At 42.2% G+C, this 24,327-nt stretch overlaps 1 protein-coding gene across 3 annotated transcripts in view; it reads right to left on the reverse strand.

Moving 5' to 3' along the window:
- si:dkeyp-14d3.1 (transmembrane protein 132C) overlaps nucleotides 1–24,327 on the reverse strand; it is a 299,252-nt gene that overhangs the window by 16,923 nt on the left and 258,002 nt on the right. For all 3 annotated transcript variants that reach the window (XM_070546538.1, XM_054731359.2, XM_054731358.2), the window contains one exon: nucleotides 855–1,063. In XM_070546538.1, coding sequence (XP_070402639.1) covers nucleotides 855–1,063 — 209 coding nt within the window. The remainder of the gene's footprint in view (nucleotides 1–854; nucleotides 1,064–24,327) is intronic.

Raw genomic sequence — 24,327 nt, forward strand, 5'->3', positions numbered from 1 at the left:
CAAGAGCACTGGTGCAGACAAAAAAACAACCCCAACCATAAACCATAACAATGACAACCGAGCTGGACTGTCCTCACTGATAAAGGCGCGCATACCACCAGCTGGAGAAGCAACACACTCGACAAGCCTTGACATTAGTTGAATGCTGTACCTCTGTCACTCACAGTAAGAGGGTAGCATGGATAATTAGAAGAGACACACTGGTGCGTGGGACGACTCTACATCCAACTTCAACGCTTTCCAGATGTAATTACTGCAGGTAGACTGGTGGCTGCTCCGTCAGCTGATGGATTTGTGCAGTTACAGAGCAGCACAGCGATAGCAGTGTTGGCAGAGGTGCTTCTGGTGATGAGGTCTCAGGAGAGAGGGCTGACCTCCAGACAGCTCTAATAATGCGCTGTCCCACTGACAACTAAGAGGTGCAATGGCAACCCACCTTGAGCCAGTGATAATGACAAGCTGTATAGCACAGGTCAGCCATTTTGTCATCATCCGGGAACTGTCAGAGGGACTGAAGACAGGGGGAGACAAGTGGAGAGGTGTTCGTTCACACAGGCGTGATGATCTTATTTTTCCCATGACTGGAATCAGATACATCACCTATAATACTGACTATTCCACCCCTCAGGTAAGCTGAGCCACAGCTGAAAGGATCATAATAAACTGTTACAGGATAAAAATTGTGTCTCTTATATCACCTCTAAAGATTTATGACCTTGTGACAGGATTATTGTGTACCTGAATAATACAAATTAGGATTTAATAATTAACAAGAGAATAAATCCAGTTAAATGTTGCGTGAGCTCTAGGCTCTAATCACAGATGGGTCTTTTAGGAGGGCAGTGTGAGTTTACCTCTGACCCGAAGCAGCGATGGGAACTCTCCACCCCCGGATTTGGCTCAGCTCCGTGTCCGACACCTCGATCTGGAGCGGAAGGCGAGGAATCCAAACGCTGAGCTCCAGCTGAGCGTCCAGGTATTCATAAGTGAAATTCACCATCATCTTCACCTTGCCCTTCATCTCCTTGCCATTCACAAAAACATAGTCGCACCTGTCGGACACCTGCGCAGGACGAGAGGGGAGGATTAGATAGATAACTACACAGTGAGTATCACACACAAATATACCATGTGCTGCACACAAGCTGTGCTCTGTGAGCTGATTCTCAGGCTTTACTCTTCTGAGCTCTGCACTCGTATACGGCAGGATTCCTCTAACAACTCTGAACAAGATGAAAAGGTCCTCGGTATGAGTCTGACTCTCAGGAGAGGAGGGAGAAGGACAGCGAGGACTTCTATCAACCTGAGGGGAAACAGGTCACAGCTTGTTGGTTTATTACTGTTCAGAAGCAACAAAAAAAAAAAAGAAAACCCAAAACAGACGGAAACTAGAAAGAAGGGAGCAGTTGCATCAGGATAAAATGGCCAAACTCAAAGCCATCTGTTTTGTAAATGACTTTAAGGAATGAGCGGGCCTGTGCTGTGCTACAGAGAGACATAACTCCTTGTTGTTTTGACTCTTTAAAGTTCCCATGTGCTCCTTTACTCACGCTGGCTTTTAATCATTTCCTGGAATCCTCCTCCTCTGCCTCCTAAAACCTCGGCACAACATCGGTAGCAATAAAAAAAAGGCTGTCCTGGGGGAAACTCGGAGAACACACACACTCACACAGATAGAGGTAATTAATCAGTAGATAAATTGAGACACTGATTTTTTTGCTTTTTTGGGGGGGTCGGGGGTATTCGTCTGTCTTATTGATCCTATCACATAGCAGAATCTGATGCTGGGAACTGCATTGGAATTAGATGGTCCGGGGAAATATCGTTTCTCTCTACTTCCAACTTATTTCTCCACAGCCAGATAAAGCTGGAGGCAGCCATTCATCATGGAGCCATAGCAGGATATCCTCCGTGACTGGGAGGACAACTCGGAGTGTGACAGATTCTGGACTCCTGCATTCATCTCGGCTTAAAGTCAACAGCTGAGCTTCCGCTCCGCTGTGGGAACTAGCCCCCCACCCCCCATTAGATCAGGATAAATAACACATTTGGGTGGGAACAATTGGCTCCTTTTTAATTATTTATTTAAATTATTTTTTAATTCACACCTGGACGTGTGCGTCATTCCGTCAGCTATCATTCCAACATCATTTGGTTCCTTTCTTTAACTCACTTCCCTGCAGAGAGTGTAAACAAACTGATGCAAACTGGAGCAACAAACAAAATGATGCAACTGGAACTTACAACGTACTGTACATCAAATAAAATACTCTGTCTGATCTGAATAATTTTTCTTTCAAGTCGACCAGATGCTGAGTAACACTTCTCACAATTTTCCGACTTTTCAAAGTCACTGCAGATGTTCAACACATCTGTGAACTACTCGTAGAAACTTTGCTCTTTTCCAAGGACGTATCGGATGATTGAGGACTATGCTGATGGATGCACAATAATAATAATAATAATAATAATAATAATAATAATAATAAACATGGTCAGGAGACATCTGGTAATCTTAATATTATTATTTGTTGTTATGAAAGGTGATCCAATTAAAAAAAATCCCTACTTGACCTTTGACCTGGAGGGCTCAGCTGGGGGGGGGGGGGGGGGGGGGACAGCACAGTGCTACAGCTTTTCCTGTCAGTGCAAGGTCACACTTCTGCAGGTCATTTCAGCCATAAACAGCTCTGTCACTGAGAGATCAGTGTGTGTCAGAAGACATTGATCAGCCAGCTCTCCTCTTTCTTCAGATTAATTGTTTCAGTGCCAGATTTGTTGGATTTACAACAGGAAGTCTTCTGCATCCCATAACAGATTTATCAGGACTCTAAGGGTCTATTATCCAGTCTGACGCCATGTTTCGATTGTAAGGGTTTTGAACCTTAGTTTGCTTGTTTTTTTAAGACAAGACTCCTGGATTGTGCAGACGTTGTCATGCACAGCTGCAGGCAAACAAAGCAGTGGGTTTAATGTTCAAACAAAGGAGCTGTGGATCCTGCTGTAGGGCTTTTACAGTCAACCACCTCTGCTAACAGTGACACACGTGCTGCTAATAGGACTGGACACACACAAGCTTAGTGGCTGCAACCTTTCTGCAGTGAATAAACAGCACAGAGCTGCTTTTGCTGCTGTGCTGCACAACGCTGCTCTATAACAGAGACTGATGCTGTTGCCTAATGAGGCATTGGAGCATTCCCACAAGCGTGGCGTCCCTCCCCCCGGCTACAGCCTGTCATGGAGCAGATTGGACTCTGTCAGGGCTGACAGTGTGAAAAAGTCTGAACTAATAGAGATATCAGAGGACTCCGTGCTAGTTATCAGCCCTCATTGTAAAGCTCTGCTCCTCTCGCGGCTCTCTGCTGGGACAGTGCAGTGAGAACCTTGAGTGCCTTTGACAGACCCTTGTTGCTCCCGACTCTGGTGGAGGCCCTGCAGCTGTCACTGTGTGACATGCTCACTGACCACAAGCAGCACCAACATAAAGTATCAGTGAGGCAGGTGCTGCTATCCTAAAACTTATATGAAGTTTTTTCTCATCGCTGTGATTAACAGGTTTGTTAATGACTAACAGATCTATGTCAGCATCTATTTGGGAGGGATAGGGATGTCAGTATAATACTTTCTGGATAATTAATTTTTAGTACACTTCTCATAGGAAATTTATTTTCTGTTTCCTTCAATCAGCATGACGCCCTTACTAAAATGTAAAGTATCCAGAATGTGGATGGGGCTTTGAGGGTCATGACAAGATCTTCAGGTGTGTAAGAAAGAGACAGAAAGAGAAGGTTTCTGTTGCAAACTCGGTATTCTTCTCACCAGAACATCTCATTCTACAAATCTACAACATCTTTAGAAGCAACGGTTGCTCAGAGGGTTAGGACTTCACCCTGGGCTGTCAGTTTGAACCCAGGCTCTGTCAGTTATGTCAGTCCTTGGGCAAAAGACTTTACCCTCCTTGCTGCATATTAAACATATGAAAATGTTGCAAACTGTGGCTTTAATGGGACACTTTTATTGTTGGTTTTCAAAAACTGTTCCACTAGCACCTGTCAAAAATGCTTGGACTAATTGTACTTAAAGAACAAGTCACCCCCAAATCCATTTTTTGTTCTTTTCTTACATGATTTTAGTAAAAAAAAATCGTTTTTTACCTGACATGCTTCAGCTAATAGCTCTAGCCATCATCAGAGATTACCAGTGTTTGTGGCGTCGCTTACTTTTATCCCAACGATGTCGCCCTCTACTGCCCACATCCTCCTTTCTGATGACATTGTCCCATGCATGATCCAGTGTGAATACTCCATCGTCTCTGTTCATGGTTTTGCGCCCACATCCCCTTATTTATTTCGCTTACTTAATCCATCTTTTGCATTTTTGTTGTTCTCTGTTCATGATCCTTGTTTAGTCCCAGCCCTTTATATGGTTTCCCTTGTGCAGTGGCATGTTACAGCTGATTTCTTTATTGTGCGTTTGCTTCTTGTTTTGCTGCTCTTGTGTGTCTTTGACTTGTTTCCCTCTCACACTCCTTTTGATGTTTTATTTTTTATGTGTTGAGTTGGCCTCCAGTTTCCCCTATGTATGTTTTATTGCAGAGCTTGCATGGTATTTTGTATATGACTCCACATTTTTTATCTGTTGATATCTTGTCCTTTGGGTGCACTAGTCTTTTTCTGACTGTCATGTACGGATTTGTTGGTGTGTTGATATGATGTTTTTTCATCGTTGTAATTTTTAATTCTGTTATGCTTTTGATATATGGGAGGGTTATTACTGGTTTTGGTTCTGGTCTATGTTTCTGGTTCTTTTAGTTTTTTTTCTTTTCTATTATTTGTAGATTTTCTTTTCTTATTGCCCATGTTGAGTATCTGCAGGTTTTTAATGCATTTTGCATGTGTTGGTCCTCCACAACCTCCAAAACCACGAACAGAGATGATGAAGTATACACATTGGATCATGCACGGGACAGTGTCATCAGCAAGGAGGATGCGGGCAGTAGAGGGCGACATCGTCCTCTGCTTCCTGTGGATAAAAGGAAGTGGCGCCACCAAGATTGGCGATGTCTGATGACAGCTAGAGATATTAGCTGAAACATTCCAGATAAAAACTATGTTTTACTAAAACTATGTATGAAAAGAACAAAAAGTGGATAACAAAGCTAACATGTGCATAATCACGCAGATAAAGAGAAGTTGTTGTTTTGTCTCTCATTCCTGTTTGTTTTATGATTTTATTGATTGCATTGTTTAGTTTTTGCTAATGCCACTGATAGTTTTACTAGCATTCATCATTTAAAGGAGGACCCCCTTGAAAACGAGAAGATGCATCTCAAGGGGTTTAATCCTCTGGAAATATAAGTAAATAAATAAACAGAATTAACGTACAAAAGAGAAGTCACCCCCAAATCCACTTTTTTTCCTGACTATACACATGACTATTTATTACTATATAAATGAGTATTTCATCATACTGTAGACAAGTGTAGTCAAAAATTTGGCACTTCAGTGCATCTTAGTTTAAATTTTAATATTCTGCCCAAAACTGTCAGTGTTGCATCGTGCTTTAGGTAAAAACTCTGCACCAGATTTCAATCTAAATCTGTCATCACTATTGGCTAAAAGGTCCTCTATCACATTAGCTTGTACCATATGATGTTGCAATGCCACTGTAAGCCTGTGCATGTATTTGTTAGTGGCTACGCCCTCTCAGTCTGCCAGGCAACGTCTCCTTGTAGCCCATTTTTCAAACAAGAAATGGGAGTAGAGAGAATTATAAGACACCTTTCGTCAAACTTTTTGACAGGTCTATTGTTCTTGGACCTTTTTGACCTTTCAGTCCTATTGTTCATTTGACCCTTGACCTTGCCCCCCCTTCCTATCATTAATCAAATGGACAGGTGTATTGTTCAATCTTTGCCCCCCCTTCCGTATCATTAATCAAATGGACATGTGTATTGTTGATCGTCCAGATGGCCTAGACCCCCCACGCCGCATCATCAATGGCGTATTGTTGAACGTGTCCAGATGTCCATGATCCCCACGTCATAGGCTAATGTGTGTAATGGCGTGTGAAGTTTCTTTTTGTGATAGCCCATCGGTTCCCACAGCCCCCTCCCTTCTGAGTGTAATCCTATTGTGTATAACTCTTTAAAAGCTCAGATCTGTCCGAATGGTGAAAAGCCGAGCTCTAAGAAAAAAATGGCTCACTGACAGTGGATGAGTGCGGCCTAACTGCTGTGAATGACAGCCCCACACGCTGGTCAAGTACTTATGAAATGGTTGTACGTCTCCTCAAAGTTAAAGAATCTGTTTGTGAAGTAGCAAACAAGATGGGATGGTCTGCTTGCTCTCGAGTGGGTGGCATAAGCTGAAGTCAATGCAAGAACTTTTGCAGCCTTTTGCTGAACACACACAAACTCTTCAGAGTGACACATTGTCTATGTCATTAATAATCTCTTTGATTTACTCAGCCATCTGGCACATGTTCACGTTGGATTTCGTATGTTCAGTCTTAAACTTTGTGTTTAAATGTGTTATTTACATGCAGCTCTCAGACACTTTTTGACCAGAACTAAAACTATTGTGTAAAACTTTCTGTCTAGCAGCACCTCAAATAATGGATGAATCATCAGAGGCTGTAAGCACACACACACACACACACACACACACACACACACACACACACACACACACACACACACACACACACACACACACACACACACACACACACACACACTTCTCTAAGAAGTAAAAGGATTACATTCAAACATTTGTCTTTGACTAAACCATTCAAACATTTCTCTCACTTCACAAAAGCAATGGTTTGCCATCCTAAACCATTTATGGTTCTGTTGTAAACCACCCTGCATACTCAAGCCTATAAGAATAAAAGTTGATCCTTACCTCAGTGTGACGCTTTTAGTCGACAACTCACAAAGCAAATGGGATGGTCTGCTTGCTCTCGAGTGGGTGGCATAAGCTGAAGTCAATGCAAGAACTTTTGCAGCCTTTTGCTGAACACACACAAACTCTTCAGAGTGACACATTGTCTATGTCATTAATAATCTCTTTGATTTACTCAGCCATCTGGCACATGTTCACGTTGGATTTCGTATGTTCAGTCTTAAACTTTGTGTTTAAATGTGTTATTTACATGCAGCTCTCAGACACTTTTTGACCAGAACTAAAACTATTGTGTAAAACTCTCTGTCCAGCAGCACCTCAAATAATGGATGAATCATCAGAGGCTGTAAGCACACACACACACACACACACACACACACACACACACACACACACACACACACACACACACACACACACACACACACACACACACACACACACACACACACACACACACACACACACACACACACACACACACTTCTCTAAGAAGTAAAAGGATTACATTCAAACATTTGTCTTTGACTAAACCATTCAAACATTTCTCTCACTTCACAAAAGCAATGGTTTACCATCCTAAACCATTTATGGTTCTGTTGTAAACCACCCTGCATACTCAAGCCTATAAGAACAAAAGTTGATCCTTACCTCAGCGTGATGCTTTTAAGATCTGTTGAGCTTTTTTAAAGTTCATTCTGAACAATTTTGCACAGCCAGCGACTTCTGACAAAGCAAATGACTTCTTTTTTTTTTTGCAGGTGGCGGGAAAGTTTTAAAAACAAAGAACTGGTTGAACCAAATCGTCACAGAAACAACACACAAAAAGCAAATTACTTACTTTTTTTGCAGGTGGGCTGTATTGAAAGAGTGGCGGGAAAGTTTTAAAACAAAGTTCTGGTTCATTCTAACCAAGTCGGCATGGTAACAATTCACAAAAGCAAATGACTTGCTATTGTTTCAAAGAGCTATTTAGGTGAACAGCATCCTTTGGTTCGTCATCATCAACACTGAAAGCTTAACCCCTCGCCTCCTGCCTTTAGTGTCACATTTTGTTTTCACTGTCACACACACACACACACACACACACACACACACACACACACACACACACACACACACACACACACACACACACACACACACACACACACACACACACACACACACAACTCTAAACACCCATTCATACATTTGTCTACCTATACAACAAAGCAAATGACTATGTATTGTTTATAAACATTTTTTTCGACCAATCGCAACCGTTTTCTATTCAAGATTTTTTTTAAACAGCTGTATAAAATGTAAACCCGCATTTTCGGAGTCGTGATTTGAGGTGTAACAAGCTAAGATGACGGGTAAGTTTTTAACTCAAGACGCAAATCTTTTTTTTCTCTTTCTGGTTTAACATCTTTATTTTCAGACGCTATTGTCATATCGGACGGCGAGTGGGAAGAAATTCCTATTGAGGAATTAACTTGTAAAACTCCGGTACCTTCCCCCCTGGATGATTTGTCTAAAATTAATCGCGCGGTCGAGAATCTGAGTGAGTGGATTTTATAAATATATACGTAACGTCCTTTTCTTCAGCTGAGAAATATCTCATTTTACAGAAAAGGAGGGGGTTCAACCTTACCCCGGAAGTGATAACTTTTACCCAACCACGCCTCCATCCACCAGCCGAACCGTCTTACATCCGTATCAGCCCAGCCATACCGTCAGATCACACGCGAATGCGAACGTGAAAGCTGTTCGTTACAGGATCATCACGCCACAGACGATCCTCGAAGCTGGTAAGTGATTACAAAATAGCGATTAATAAGTCAGAGGTGTGTCGTTCATATTTATCGTTTTTATTCTCCAGAGCAACGGCCGACGGCCTACGCACCCCCAATATCTCAGCCCCCACCACCACCTCCAACCCCTTCTCATGCGCAGACGGATGGTAACGATAAAAAAACAACTGATTAATAAGTCAAAGATGACTCGTTCACATTTACCGTTGTTTTTTATACTTTCAGAACAACATCCGACAGCCGCTTCAATATCTCCGCCCACACCTCCTCCTCCTCCTCCCCCTTCTCCAGCACAGGGTAAGAGATTTATAAAAAGGTGGTTATTTACTTCAAAGATGATTCGTTCATATTTTTCCTTGTTTTTATTCTTTCAGAACAATCCGACAGCGACTCTGAAACCGCTGAACGTGGTCCTGAGCAGCCAGCCGGTAAGCTGTTTCACAAAACCGCTCTGCATAGTATATTTAATTTTTGAAGTAAAAAAGATGATGTTTTTTATCCTTTCAGAACAACCCACGACCGACGAAGAGAACGCCCCACCTCCTGCACCTGTACAGAGTAAGTTAAATTTATATATATAATTTATTAAAAGCTCGTTCATTTTATTTATTTTTATTTATTTTTTCATCAGAAAAACGGCTGAAGAAGAAGAAGCGGGGCAGATTTACCCCATTGCAGAGATTAAACAGGATGAAGCTTGGGTATTTGCTCCTGCAAGTCAATTCCGGCCTGGTCGATGTGATGCAACAAGTTCTGGCTCTGTAAAAGGACGACGCAGATTTTTTTCTTCATTTTTAGTAGGTTTTTAATGTCTTTTGTATCATGAGTGAAAATTGGTTTGATGACCTTTCAGATTTGTTTGAAGTAGATGATGAATTAAACGTAGTTGATGATGAATTAAACGTAGTTGATGATGAAATGTTAGATAGAATTTTAGTCAGCCAAAATCCCTCAGTGGAGGAGGCCGATAATTTGGTGTTAACTGACTGGTTTGATTTAAGCGGACTGAGTGAAGTAGATGAATTAGCTTCAGATAGTGAGATCTTAGACGATATTTTAGCATCCCAAGCCGTTTCAAACGAGGTCGATCAAATACTAGCAAATTCGGATGAGCCTTCATCAGAAGCAATAAACGAAATTTTGAGACAAATAGAACACCAGCAGCGCGTAAACGAGATCGATCAAATACTAGCAAATTCAGATGACCCATCTCCACAAGCTGTAGATGAAATATTGAGACAAATAGAACACCGGCAGATCGGAGGGAGCGTAAACGCAGCTTTTAACCAGCGTGAAATTAGAGAGAGAGTGTCTTTTCAAGCAATCAACGACCCAGCCGAGTTTTATATTAATCTGATGGAAATATTAAACAGGTTTGCTGAAAGAGGAAGCCAGATCGCACGTCCCAACGATAGAGTCCAGTTTGAAATTAATACTTTGCACACGACGCACCACGTTAATTTTAATTATGACGGATCAAATATGTTAAATCAGCTTCAGTATTTACTGGATCTGTTAGTCCAATCAAATGAAGCATTAGAGGCCGACAACGAATTTAATTTCAGACTGCAAGTGATAAATAATCCGTCCGGCGGCGGAAAACGAAAAATCGAATCCATTCTGGATCACGAATTAGTCAATAAAAAACGAAACCATCTCATTTGTCCTCCAGAGGCCAATCAGCCGTTGTGTTTTGCGCTAAGCATAGCCGGACTGTTAAATCCCTCAGCGAGAGATACAGAATTATTGAATGTGGCTAAAAATATTCATCAACAGGCAGGGCTTCAGGAGCAATCAACCGTTTCATTTAGCGACGTGATTCAATTTGAAAATATTGTTCAAAGAAAAATAATCATTTTTTACAGATCCGACAGAATCATTTCTAAATTTGAAACAGATTTTAGCGATCGAACAAATCCGTTGTTCATTTTGCTACTGAACCAACATTATTACGGCATAAAAAATATTAAAGGTTTCTTAGGAGCCAAATATTTTTGTTCATGGTGCTTTTCCGCTTATAATAACATAAACGGACATCACTGTAAATGGTTCTGTCGCGTGTGTAATACCGATTTATGCAAACGGACAGAAACGTCTCTCATCACATGTTCTGATTGTAATCGAATATGCCAAAATGTAATATGTTTTCAAACTCACAAAACACCTGTTTTAAGGCCTCAAGCAAACAGGTTAGTTTCTCCTTGCGAAATGTTTAAAAAATGCACCATTTGTAAACAATCTTATTACATCGCCATGGGTGGAAATGGTTCACAGCACGTTTGCTCAGCGACCAAATGCATCGTTTGCAAACAGTCGGTGGTCACGGACGATCATCGCTGTTTTATTCAGCTTGAAAAAAAAGATGACGGTTTAACGGAAAAGGTTATTTATTACGACACTGAAACGTTTACGGATCAGAACGGTGTGCATACACCTTTTTTAATCTGTGCAAAATCCGATTCAGGCGACGTTTGGGAGAAATTTGGTTTAGATTGCATTAAAGATTTTATTATGCAGATGCGTCGTCCTAAATTCAGCAATTATACATTTGTTGCACACAATGCGCGTGGATTTGATGCTTATATAATTTTGAGCGCTATGTGTCAATTAAAAATTGTTCCCAAAAATATACTCATGCAAGGCTGTAAAATCCTGAGTTTTCACGATCCAGATTTCGGGTTGAGATTCATTGATTCCTTAAGTTTCCTCATGATGAAATTAGCCAACCTTCCAGCTGCTTTGGGCTTTACAGATAAAACTAAAGGTTATTTTCCTCACAGATTTTCATTGCTTGAACATCTGAATTATAAAGGACCTTACCCAGATGTCAGCCATTATGGGTTTGAACAAATGTCTCCGGAGCATAAAAAAATATTTTTAGAATGGTACACCGATGTGTCTAAACAGCAGCTGTTTGATTTCAGAAAGGAGGCCGTGTTTTATTGTAGAAACGATGTGGAAATTCTGCGTAAAGCATGCGGTATTTTCAGAGAGGAGTTTTTTAATGAAACAGGTATCGACCCGCTGAAATCTGTCACGATCGCTTCAGCTTGCATGCGTGTGTTTAGATCAAAATTCCTAAAACCAGACACATTGGCCATTCCTTGTCCGCTCGGCTATCGACCGCAACAAAAACCATTTTCAAGTTCAAGCATCGTGTGGCTGGAATGGGTTTCACGCAGTCAAAATGTAGACATTCAACACGCTTTAACGCCTTTGGGGGAGTATAAAGTGGGAGATTTTTATCTCGACGGATATGCTGTGATTTCAGGCGTCGAGCAAGGGTTTGAGTATATGGGTTGTTTTTTCCACGGCTGTCCAAAATGTTTCTTACAGTCATCCATATGTCCTCTGAGAAAAATCACTTTTGGTGAAATTTATGACAAAACCGTCGAAAAGCTTCAGTCGTTGGAAACTGTGCATCGATTAAAAATGAATGTCATTTGGGAACATGATTGGCAGGAGATGGTAAAAACTGATCCGGACGTGAAACAGTTTGTCTCAAGATTTGATCCACCGCCGGCTCCTCTTTTACCTCGTGAAGCCCTGTATGGAGGCAGAACTTGTCCGGTTCGGCTGAGGCATTCTGCTCAGAGCGGTGAAAAAATCCACTATGTGGATTTTACGAGCCTGTACCCTTATGTAAACGCCACACAGACTTACCCCATAGGCCATCCCAAAATTCATGTTAAAAATTTCAGAGATCCGAGTCACTATTTTGGCTTGATTAAAGCTGTCGTTTTGCCACCCAGAAAACTGTTTTTCCCTGTTCTGCCTTTTAAAACATCCAAAGGTAAACTCGTTTTTACACTGTGTCGCACATGCGCTGAAATGAATAATCAATCTGATTCTTGTTCACACAGCGCGTCTCAACGTGCTTTGACGGGCGTTTGGGTGAGTGTAGAGTTCAATTACGCTTTGGATTCAGGTTACAGTCTGGTGAAAATGATTGAAGTCTGGGATTTTGAGAAAAGCAGTAAAGATGTGTTCGCAGGTTACATTAACACGTTTTTGAAGCAGAAACAACAAGCGTCTGGTTTTCCTGAAGGATTGATTGACGATGACTCGAAAAGAAAATACATTCAGGACTACCAACTTCGTCAGGGAATACTATTAGATGCGTCTAAGATTCAGCACAATCCTGCTAAGCGTGCCATTTCAAAATTATGTCTCAATTCACTCTGGGGAAAGTTTGGTCAAAGAGATGATCTTGTACAAACCACATTTGTTCAAAAACCTGATGAATTTTTTGACATTCTGTTTTCAGGGAGATACAATGTTAAATTCTTCAGTTTTCTCACTTCAGGAGCCGTTCTGGTGCAACACAGTTTGGCAGAAAAATGCCTAACGACTCCTGGCAGAAGCAACAACATTTTTATCGCCGCTTTCACCACAACTTATGCCAGATTGAAATTATTAAATGCGTTGAACAAACTGGGAAATCGCGTCATTTATTACGATACAGATTCTATAATTTATTCTGTCAAAGAGAACGAGTGTGTTTTACCAACAGGACCGCTGCTGGGGGATCTAACTGACGAACTTGGAGGTGATTCCATCACGGAATTTGCATCAGCTGGTCCAAAAACGTATGCTTACAAAACCCGGGACCGCCAGCAGGTGGTGCTAAAGGCTAAGGGTATCACACAGTCATTCATTTCATCTGATCACATCAATTTTGACAGCTTAGCGCTGCTGGTTGAGGGGTACGTGGCTGGAGAAAGGGGAAGATTTTTGCAAACTCGGCAGGAGATCGTCAAGAGAGATAAAAAAGGTCTCACTCTCGCGAATGTTTCATTTGTGAAAAGGTTTCGTGTGATTTTTGATAAAAGGAGGTTGTTTGCTGACGGCAGTACAGAACCATTCGGGTATTAAAAATGGAAACTGATTTTGACGCTAGACTAAAGTCTCCATTCAGTGCACAAATTGCTGGTCCGTCAGGCTGTGGAAAAACCTTTTTTGTAAAAAGTATTTTGGAAAATTGTATGCAATGTTTAACTGAAATGCCAAAAAACATCGTGTGGTTTTTTACATCTTATCAACCTATGTATGATGATCTTTGTAATAAAAGTATTCGATTCATTCAAGGTCTCCCGCTTTCATTCGAGGATGATGATTTATTTCCATCGGGTCAAAACCACTTGGTGATCTTGGATGACATGATGTCTCAAACCTCCAGCCATCCTGGAGTGCTAAAATTATTTACGCAGCTGAGACATCACAGAAATATGAGCGTCATTTTAATCACTCAAAATGTTTTTCATCAAGGAAAACATAGTCGTTCCATCAGCTTAAACACCAATTATTTGATTTTGTTTAAAAACCCTCGAGATAAATTGCAAATCAATGTTTTAGCAAATCAAATATATCCTACCCAAAAAAGATATTTCATGGAGAGTTTTCAAGACGCTACGTCAGAACCGTACGGTTATTTAATTGTGGATTTAAAAGCGGAAACGCCAGAATCTTTCCGTCTCCGTACGGGTTTACTTCCGGATCAGCTCACCGCGGTGTATTTGCCTAAAACAGAGCCATGTCAGCCCGGATAAAACGCAACGCCAAGATTCTACGTGCTTTGTCACGTATGAAGCATCGCCAACGTCAGGAGTTTTTAAAAGGGTGCTCCGAGGACGTTCTCAAGGCTTTGTGTGAGATAGCTTTAAACGTGATCAAAGGAAATATACGTCTGTCGCCGCGTCAATTTCGAAAGTTGTCTAAAAGCAAAACGGTGCTCAGACAGTTGACTCATAACAAAACTAGCCTTTTTAAAAAAAAGAAGCTTTTAGTCGGCCAGAAAGGCGGATTTCTACCCATACTACTAGCAGCCGCTGCGCCTCTGATCGGCGAACTGATAGGTGGCTTAATAAGGAAATAAACGATGGCTTCTCAAAAAATGTTTATGGTGACCCCCCAACAATTACGTCAGCTTGTTAAACCTACGATACGGGACGTGGCTGAAGAGAATCTTGACTCTGAAATGAAATTAATTATGCAGGAGACGGGATTAACGCCGTATGAGAAAATTAAAAAATACAATGCGCTGCTACAGCGTTATCTGAAGTTGATGAAAAGCGGACTACACGAAAGTGCAACTCCCACTGAACCGCCCACTGTGACGGCTGAGCCTACGTCAGCTGTAGAAACAGCGGCTGACACGCTCATTAATGAAACGCTACAGAATCTTCCTGTGCGCGGAAGAAAAAACGCCGAGTACCTGCTGAAAATGACACGATTAAACTGGACTCCGACGGGGGAATTTAAATATAAAGGCGATGTGCAGAAAGGATCGCACATCCTTGACTTGATTAAAAGCATCAGCAACCCGTTAAAAAAACATCCACAATCAGAACCGACGGGTTGGACTCCTTTCCTAAAAACTCTAGTAGAAAAAAATGTACCCTTATCTATCGTGTCCAATCCGCTAGCGAAACGTCAGATTACGCAACTCAGGAACGGAGGGGCTGTACTTCCGGATTCTGAAGACGTTTTGAAGAAAAAAAAGAAAAAACCGAGGAGAAATATCATTTTATCACCAAGCTGGAGCGATGTCCCCACTTTGAAGAAATGGATCAGCTTTACACCTTAACTCTCTTGTTTGTTCAATAAAACTTTATTCAAAACAAATTTCACAGTCCGTGACATTCTTTAAACATTTCAAGAGTACAATTCACCTGTGTGTAGTATACATCATGACGTTTGATGCAATTTGAAAATTTTTTAACAAAATGATAAACCATAGCATCATTTTTATCTACATTTTTATGATATTTAGACAGAATTTGTTTCAGAGAAAGTCCACAAGCCTTATGACACAGGAAAAAAACACAATGCTGGCCACAACGGTCGGATGCAAAACTCTGTAGCTGACGATCCTGATATTGTATTCGTGAACAACGTTCTGTTAGAAAATTCAGGATGTTTTCAGGGTAATATTTAAATTCAGGCGATAGACCGTAAGAGTCAAAAAATGTCCCGAGGCCATTTTGTTCCACAGCTAGCGCCAACCAGTGTTCACCGGGTAAATGGACAGGATGAGTGTTTACCACAAAGTAGGCCGGTAGTCGAATGTTTTTTGGGACGGTAGACAGCTGATCAGACGCGTACACGCCACCAAAATAATCTCCCAGCAGGTTCGATAATATGCCGTCCAATTCGTGATTATCCATTAATAATAATCCACCAATACCTCTCTCTTTGAGTTTATCTCCAGAATGGAGTCGTAACACGCATACACAATGAGTGTAGCTGTGGCTCTCAGAGGTTCTCCAAAGCGCATCTCCATCCTCAGGTTGCCGGTGGAAACGGTTGAAAGCGCCTCCGAGTCATCCGCTGTGTTCAGATTAAAGGCAAAGAGTGTATACCCCTGTTGATATTCCAACCTATTAATCGATAGAGGCAAATCTTTCAATTGTCTTGAAGTGGCTGTAAACAGATTATAAAATTCTCTGACCGATGTTCCCTGGTAAAAAGTAGGTTGGAAGGCTTTCGATGGAATCTGTTTTCCGTCTCTGGACAACGCCAGATATTCCACATTCATGTGACGAAAATTAAAAGGCGAAAGATCTCGACGTCCTGTGTAAGCTTCGTGATCCACTAATCCTAAGACGATATATTTAGGAATGGCGCCGAGAAAGAGGTTCTCCAGATTACATATCCTCGAATTTTGTGGAATGGAATAAGTTTTGACGGTCACGCGTGAGAGCGGGTACATGGCGTTTGCTTTTAGTAAAGCAGACTCGTGACCCAAACGTACGGCGGGTGAAATATTAACTTTCTTCACAAAAAGCGATGCACCTAGCAGTTTCAGCTTGTAGGTGGAATCACGCGCCCCCATCAGGCAAAAAGCATCACACGCGCGTGTCAGTTTAATTCTGAGATCGACGGAATTTAAAAGAAGTCTTTCACAGAAAAATATATCAGAATGCAGGGGTCCTATCAGATCCACTTCTCTGGAGTTTTCTGTAAAAGTCGCTCGTTGATTAAGGCCTAAATTGCGTCCGTTAATTACAACGGTGGAATCGTGCGCGCCTGCGGTGTCTTTGAAGAACAATCCCGCGCTGAATTGAGAATTCAAACTCGCTTCAGAAAAGTTCAGCAGGGTTTCGATGATCGCTCTGTAGGGGTGCGTGGCGCTGGATTGTGAAATCAGACGATCGCCGAGAACCACGTCACATTGTGAGAAAATCGTGTTTATCGGGTAATTAATCAGACCGGTGGCAGCACCATCATCTAGCGGGCTGCCGTCATCGTTTGTAATTTTCACCCGCAAAAATAGAAGAGTGTCGTTTAAATCCAAATATTTTTCTCCATCTCCGGGGACAAAAAATTCTACAGGCCCGCCGTCCGTCAGGGCCGCTATGGGTAAAATTTCGCTGTAGATCTTATCTTCGATAGACAACTGCGTCATGGGTACGGTGAAGAGATCCAGTTCACTCAGCGTACATTCTGACGATTTGTTGTGGAGCAGTGACATGATTAAAAAATATCAGAGCCTGTCTGACGAGACTTCTTCCTCTTTTGCTTGCGTTTTGTAACTGGAGCTTTGATGCGTCGGTCGCTTCGTGATGTAGATGTCTTTAAACGCCTGCCGGGGGGTCTTTTGCGAACACGCCTCGACAGAACCATGAGGCCTGACCCCTCTTGGGCATTAGGGTCATTGATTTTACCGACGGCTCTCGTCAACACATCTGACACGATTCCTGTAGCGGCCTTTTTGAGATGCGGTTTAGCCAGAGCAAATCCTTTTTTAACAAAAGGTGATATGAATCGAAACAGTCTTGAAAATATCCATCCAAAGCCACGTCCGTACATATAAGGAACACCGCTAAAACCTGGTAAACCATGACCGGCCTGAGTGACGTAATAATTGATAAAACGGTTGGGATCGTTTCTCTGCAGGTGATAAATCATGTCTGCAAGACGTACGAGCGTAACTGACTCTCTCACCCTGTTTCACGAGCGTTATATTATTGTATTTCTCTGATGTGCGGGCCTGAAATGAAGCCTCACCGTTGTTTTTCCGTATAAGAAGTGAATCGGCTCATTCTGATCAGATTTTATTTCGATATGAATGCTTTCTATATGATTCGTAGAAACGCTGATGTAATCCACAGGATTAAACACATGAGTGACCGTGTGACCGAAGGTCCCTTCAACTTTCACCGTACGTAATAAAGGCGCAAAGACGTCCCCGACCAACTGCTCGGTCACGACATCCGTGTAGCAGTAAAATTGATATAGACCGCCTGTTAAATCGGGTGGGTGAGGCGCCGATTTGATAGGTTCATCGATGCCTGAAGTACCTTCAGGCGTCAACCACTCACCCGCGTTGAAACCTAACAGATAGGCCAGAGGCGCTAAAAATCTAAATTCTATTTCATCACCGATCTGATATTTGAGAATGGGGTCGGGGAATCTGTGAATGAGATAGAAATCAGGATCAATCTTTCTCATAGCAGTCTCACATTCCATTCTAAGTGTTTGGATAGCTTTATAATATCCGGGAGTAATCGGAGCTCTGTTGATTTTCTTAGGTTCTTTCACTCGTCGCCATTCAACAAACGCACGATCGTTCGGTAAATTAAACCACGAGTGTACGTAATTGATTTCAGACAGTCCCACTTGCCACCTGCCATTGAGATTGATGTGACGGGCTAGATCGGTTCTGTAACTGGCAATCGTGTTATTTTTAAACACCTCGTTACTGGCGTTAGAGGGCAATGTGATATAAAAACCCTCCTCTTGTCTCAGATCCATTTTTTAATTGTATCTGTTTTTTAAACGTCGTGCAGGTCTGAGGCTTTAATCCAACTGGAAAATTTTTGAGGCCATCCAAGCCATTTAACAAACACTTGCTTCTGGCCTCTGTAAGTTCTGCGCTTTAAAATTTTTTCAACGTGGAAGGATCGTTCGGTCGATAAGTTTACTTTCTGCAATTCGGGTTCATAAAATGACCCTTCAATTTTTTCCCCATCAAAATCTTTGAGTTTATAAACAGGCGGTGCTCGATGAAGACACTGGTCTACTGTGAACAGCTCGTGCGTGAAACTCTGCTCATATTTTTTATCAAAAACACCTCTGAGTTTGGAAATTCTCACAACGTCACCCCTGTTAAACTTCATTTTCTTTGCAGGCTTCGGTGCGGTGGTCCCGTAAAGGTTGCGAAACACTTGCCATTGATTTTCCGTGTTAACTTCAAAGGGGGCCATTTTGATAGAAGTGTGGTAGCTATGATTATAACCTTTCACCAAATCTTGAATTACATCTATGTAGCGATGGGTGTTTTTGGCTGTGAAATATCTCCACATTCTACCTTTTAGAGTCCTGTTAAATCTCTCCACAACGCTGGCCTTTACGCTGCTGGCTGTGGCAAAATGCACAATTTCGTGTTTCTTCATGAGGGCTTCAAATTTCTTATTAAAAAATTCTTTACCGGAATCCGTTTGCAATTTTTTAGGGACACCGCTGTCTTTCAAAACTGAAGCAAAAGCTTCTGTAACATCTTTCCCCGATTTGTTTTTCAGGGCTCGTACATAGGCTTTCTTTGAAAATACATCTATGACGGTTAATAGGTAATTAAAGCCGTCGTTTGATTTTGACAAGGCCTGCATGTCGCATAAGTCAGCTTGAAACTGTTTTAGCGGCCCTGAGACAAAAACCTTATTTCTCGGAAAATGAACTCTTGCAGGTTTGTGAAGTGTATAGGCGTCTTGTTCTGAGAGAAAATCGCGAGCCTTATCCGATGAAACTTTCTCCCCAATATCTTGTTGTAAACCGGTTCTAAACCTTTCCACACCACCGTAACTACCCTGATGTTCTGGTGTAAAATAAACCTTTTTCATTACCTCCTCCATCTCTGATGAATGGTTGGCAAAAATGATGCACATTTGTTTTCATTAGTTCTTTTTATTTCATAAATTGTACACACAATCTAATCATACTGTAAAAAACAGCAGTCATCAAATATAATCACACAGTCTAATCATACTGTAAAAAACAGCCGTCAAATATAGTGAATAAAATCACACAGTCTACAAATATAATCTAAACACTAGTCAGAACTAAAATCTAATCATACTGTAAAAAACAGCAGTCATCAAATATAATCACACAGTCTAATCATACTGTAAAAAACAGCCGTCAAATATAGTGAATAAAATCACACAGTCTACAAATATAATCTAAACACTAGTCAGAACTAAAATCTAATCATACTGTCGTCAAATATAATAATAAAGTTGTAGAAGAGACCCTCCGCAGCTCGCTCACTCCATCACCACCCCGGACAGCGCGTCCAGGTCAGCTTTGGACAGGCGATCGTACACCGGAAAAATGTCTTTGTGAATGGGCATCACAGCCCTGAATCCGTGCAGCTGCGTCACAGCCATGGTGAACAGAATCTCAGTGTCCAGAGGCTGGAAGCCGTGCAGACTGAGAAAACTTTGAAGAGCCGGAATCAGTTTAGGTGTTAAAACCCTGCGAATAATGTCCGTAAAGTGAAAATCGTAAAATAATTCATTTTCAGCTACGTAAAGACATTCGTGTTGCCGTTGACTGGGGTGATCGATCTTGCATCCGTGGCAGATGGTTGGTAAGTGAGCTTTGATCGCCATGTTGACCAAGTGAAGAAGACCCATTTTCACACGGTCTACTTTGTCTTCTGAAAACACCCAGTCAGGCAGACGGTGAGGCTCCTCATCGGTGCTCTGGATGTCGAGGGGTTGCACATCCTCCTCCTCCTCATGACCTGGCGGCGGCTCAGGGTTTGATGTCACCAAAGGTGGATCAGCCCCATCGACCCAGGGCCTGAATGGTACGTTCTCCGGAACCTCCATGATGGTGGGGAGTCGTGGTAGGTTATCCTCTGGAAAACACGATGGTGCCGATGCGGGCCTCGGACTGCCGTTGTATCTCGGCGGTGGTGGTGATGGTAGCGATCTGGACCTCGGACTGGTGTTGTATCTCGGTGGTGATGAATCCGTTAGTACCCAGCTCGGTGGTGGGCTCCAAAGGTCTTTAAGGGTCGTCTGATTGTAGAACCCCGTCATGCTGATGCCTAGATCGTCTGGATGAAATGGTTTCTAACTGTAAGCTCTTTATAACTAGTGCTGGGTGGGGGGCGTGGTATGATGATGCAACCTCCTCCTCCTCCTCCTCCTCCTCCTAAGGCAGGTCTTAGAACTCCAGCTTTTTTCGCACTGTCAGAATGTCGTTCCAACAGCGGCTGGTACGAAAAAATGAAGTAATACGATCCTCCACTTCATTTATTTTTTCACACCAGGCTTCGAAAGGTACAACCTGTAGAAGGCGGTAAATTCCGCATACAGAATGCACATTCTCCAGCACAAAAAAGAGCTCAAATCCTCTCACACGGACCGAGGCCTTGAACATCCACTCTCCATCAGCATCCTCTTCCCCCTCCCATGAAGCGCTGAATGCTGTCACAGCGTTCTGGATTTCATCCAACGTTGGAAGAGCTTGCGGCCCACTGCGATTGACAGGCGGACGAGGTCTCTCAGGATCATCTCTGTGCACCTTGCGTGGAACAGCCAGCCTGAGCACAGCCCAATCGTTGTAGGAGAGAACCGCTGGTGAGTTTGATAAATAGGATTTAAGAGGTTCGCCCTCAGCCACATCTTGGATTAAACACAGTTCCTTAGTGTCGTAGCTGAACCGGTACCCAAAACTACCGGTATAGCCGTAAGGTTCCAACTGCCATATTTGCTCCAAGATCTCTTTACCGCCGAAAGGAGGAACCTGCACTCTGCAGATGTAAAATGTAGATTTGCGGGGGGCACCAATTCCAGCCGGCATCTGATGTATAGCGATGGATTTTTCACAAAGCATGGTTTTTGACAGCGGCGTATCCACGCTCTCTTCTTTCACTTTTTGAGTTGAAGTTGAAGCGTCGGATGTAGTAGGCACCTCTTCAGCGCGGCTTGGTGCTTCATTCAGCTCCTCGTGGTTCATCATTTTTTCTTAGAGCTCGGCTTTTCACCATTCGGACAGATCTGAGCTTTTAAAGAGTTATACACAATAGGATTACACTCAGAAGGGAGGGGGCTGTGGGAACCGATGGGCTATCACAAAAAGAAACTTCACACGCCATTACACACATTAGCCTATGACGTGGGGATCATGGACATCTGGACACGTTCAACAATACGCCATTGATGATGCGGCGTGGGGGGTCTAGGCCATCTGGACGATCAACAATACACATGTCCATTTGATTAATGATACGGAAGGGGGGGCAAAGATTGAACAATACACCTGTCCATTTGATTAATGATAGGAAGGGGGGGCAAGGTCAAGGGTCAAATGAACAATAGGACTGAAAGGTCAAAAAGGTCAAAGAACAATAGACCTGTCAAAAAGTTTGACGAAAGGTGTCTTATAATTCTCTCTGGGAGTGAGTTAGACTTTGGTAGGGGGTGATTTGTTCTTTAAAACTTTAACCCAATCTCATAGGTCCTTGAGGACAGTGTTCTCCTTTAAACGTTGTGCCTACAGAGGTAAAAGGTCTGCAGCTCCTTGCCTCAGCTCACAATGGTGTCTCCTTCCTGCCTGTCCTCACAGACAGCAGGCGCTGCATGGCATTTGCTGTGAAAACCAGTCAATTGTGGAAAACTGTTAGTAATTGGTTCATTCACATCCACATATTAACAAATTATGACACTTTCCGTGTTTTACAGTTTATTCCATTTTTAATTAATGTCCCTATTAAAAGCCCTTTAGGGACTGAAGGATAATTAGAATAAATAAACATGACAAATGTCGCTGTTGACATTTAGGATGTCCCTTTGACTCACACAGACCAACCTGCTGTTTTGCCTTATCAACAAAAGTTTAACCTCAGATCAATATTCAAACATTAAAGCAGATTTCCACCCAGTGAGCTCACCCACTGGACCCACTGGATGAATATCATCCCAACCACAATCAGACTGAGGGTGGGGATGCCTCCATGAATTACACACTCTCCACCATTCTGCTTCACAAAGCATCATAAACGTCCAGGAGGATCCACTGCCACATTAATCAAACCCATTAGGCGGCTAACGGGAGAATACTTACAGAGAACATTAGCGCTGTTGCTGGATCTAGCCCAGGAAATTAACAACTCGCCAGACAGATACAATCCACTGCAGATATGAGCGATGGGAAAGGAGAGTGTGAAGTTGGGGAGAGTCCATCTTTGGCCTGTACACACAGTTGGCCTGACAGAAGCAATTAAGCTGCTCAGACTATTCTGCATACTGTACACTATCATTAACTTGTGTGCAAATAGAAAGGTCTGCATTTATACTATTCTAGTAGCTCTCTTTCTTGGTCATTGTTAAAGCCCACTCATAACCCAACCTTTAATTTATAGCTAACATGAGAGCAAATGACTTTCCAGGAAAACTTGTGAACAACTTTATTTTTGTGGGGGAAACTAAAACCAATCCTCACAGACAGAGGCCAGTTCTAAAATACCATCTGCTTAATTCCAGAAATTAAACTTCCCAGAATCTTGATGGTGAATAAAAACACTCAATCAGCAAGCCAGAGAACCAAAATCATAATCTCGCAAAGCAAAAATGCGAAGATAACATATGTTATGATTGTGAAGTAAGCCACAGGGCTTTCTCCTTTCCTCATAGTTGTGGTATGTGGCCTGATAAGCATGGGGGTTGGAAATGCTCTGCTTGGCAACAGGGAAGGAAAACCCCTGTAACTTGAGACTTCCTTTTTAGAAGGTCCCGCCTTAGATAGAAGCAACAGTGTTATTGGTGAAGTGTGGACAGTGATGGATTGTCATTTGTCTCTGTCTGCCTGTGTTTCAATAAAACCAGCTGAAAAGAGAGAACACGCCAGAGTTAATTGGACATGGGCCTTTGCAGGCTTTTGGCTGTTTGCTCTCCGCTACCTCTTCACAGCATAAACAAACCTATTGACTTCTCTCCTGTGTGTCTCATTCCAAGATATAAAAATACCCAACATGAGGACACGCACATCAGCATCAGTGAGAGAGAACGGGGAGCAAATTATGAAAATTATGTGGTTCGAAGTCTTCAAAAGCAACACGGCTCATCCCTGCCTTTGCTTTTCTTATTAAGGAGGACACCAAAGACTTTTCCGCATTTTTAATACTTGGGGATTTCCGCATTGCTGAGAAGTCTTTGGGAACCATATGTGAACAAAACCTGCCCGTACAATCCTGAACCAACACAACACCCCCTGTTTATACTGAGCCAGGATCCTCTGGAGGTTTCTTCCTGTTAAAAGGGAGTTTTCCTCTCCACTGTCGCTAAATGCTTACTTAGTATGAGGATTGCTGTAAAGTCACTGACAGCAGTCAGTGACTTGATGCAATTAGCTGGGTTCCTTATATAGGAAGCATTTTACAGATTGGCTTAATGAACTGATCTACATTGGAATGTTTACTGTGTGAAGTGCCTTGAGACGACTCTTGTTTTGATTTGGCGCTATATAAATAAACTGAATTGAATCGATCTACATTACTACACTCCTCTATGGTCACACGTTTTGGGTAGTGACAGAAAGAATGACACTGCGGATACAAACAGCTTTAATTAATTTTCTCTGCAGGCTGGGTTCTCCCTTAGAGTTAGGGTGAGGAG

Source organism: Nothobranchius furzeri, chromosome 17 (assembly GCF_043380555.1).
Source record: "Nothobranchius furzeri strain GRZ-AD chromosome 17, NfurGRZ-RIMD1, whole genome shotgun sequence".
Taxonomy (NCBI): domain Eukaryota; kingdom Metazoa; phylum Chordata; class Actinopteri; order Cyprinodontiformes; family Nothobranchiidae; genus Nothobranchius; species Nothobranchius furzeri.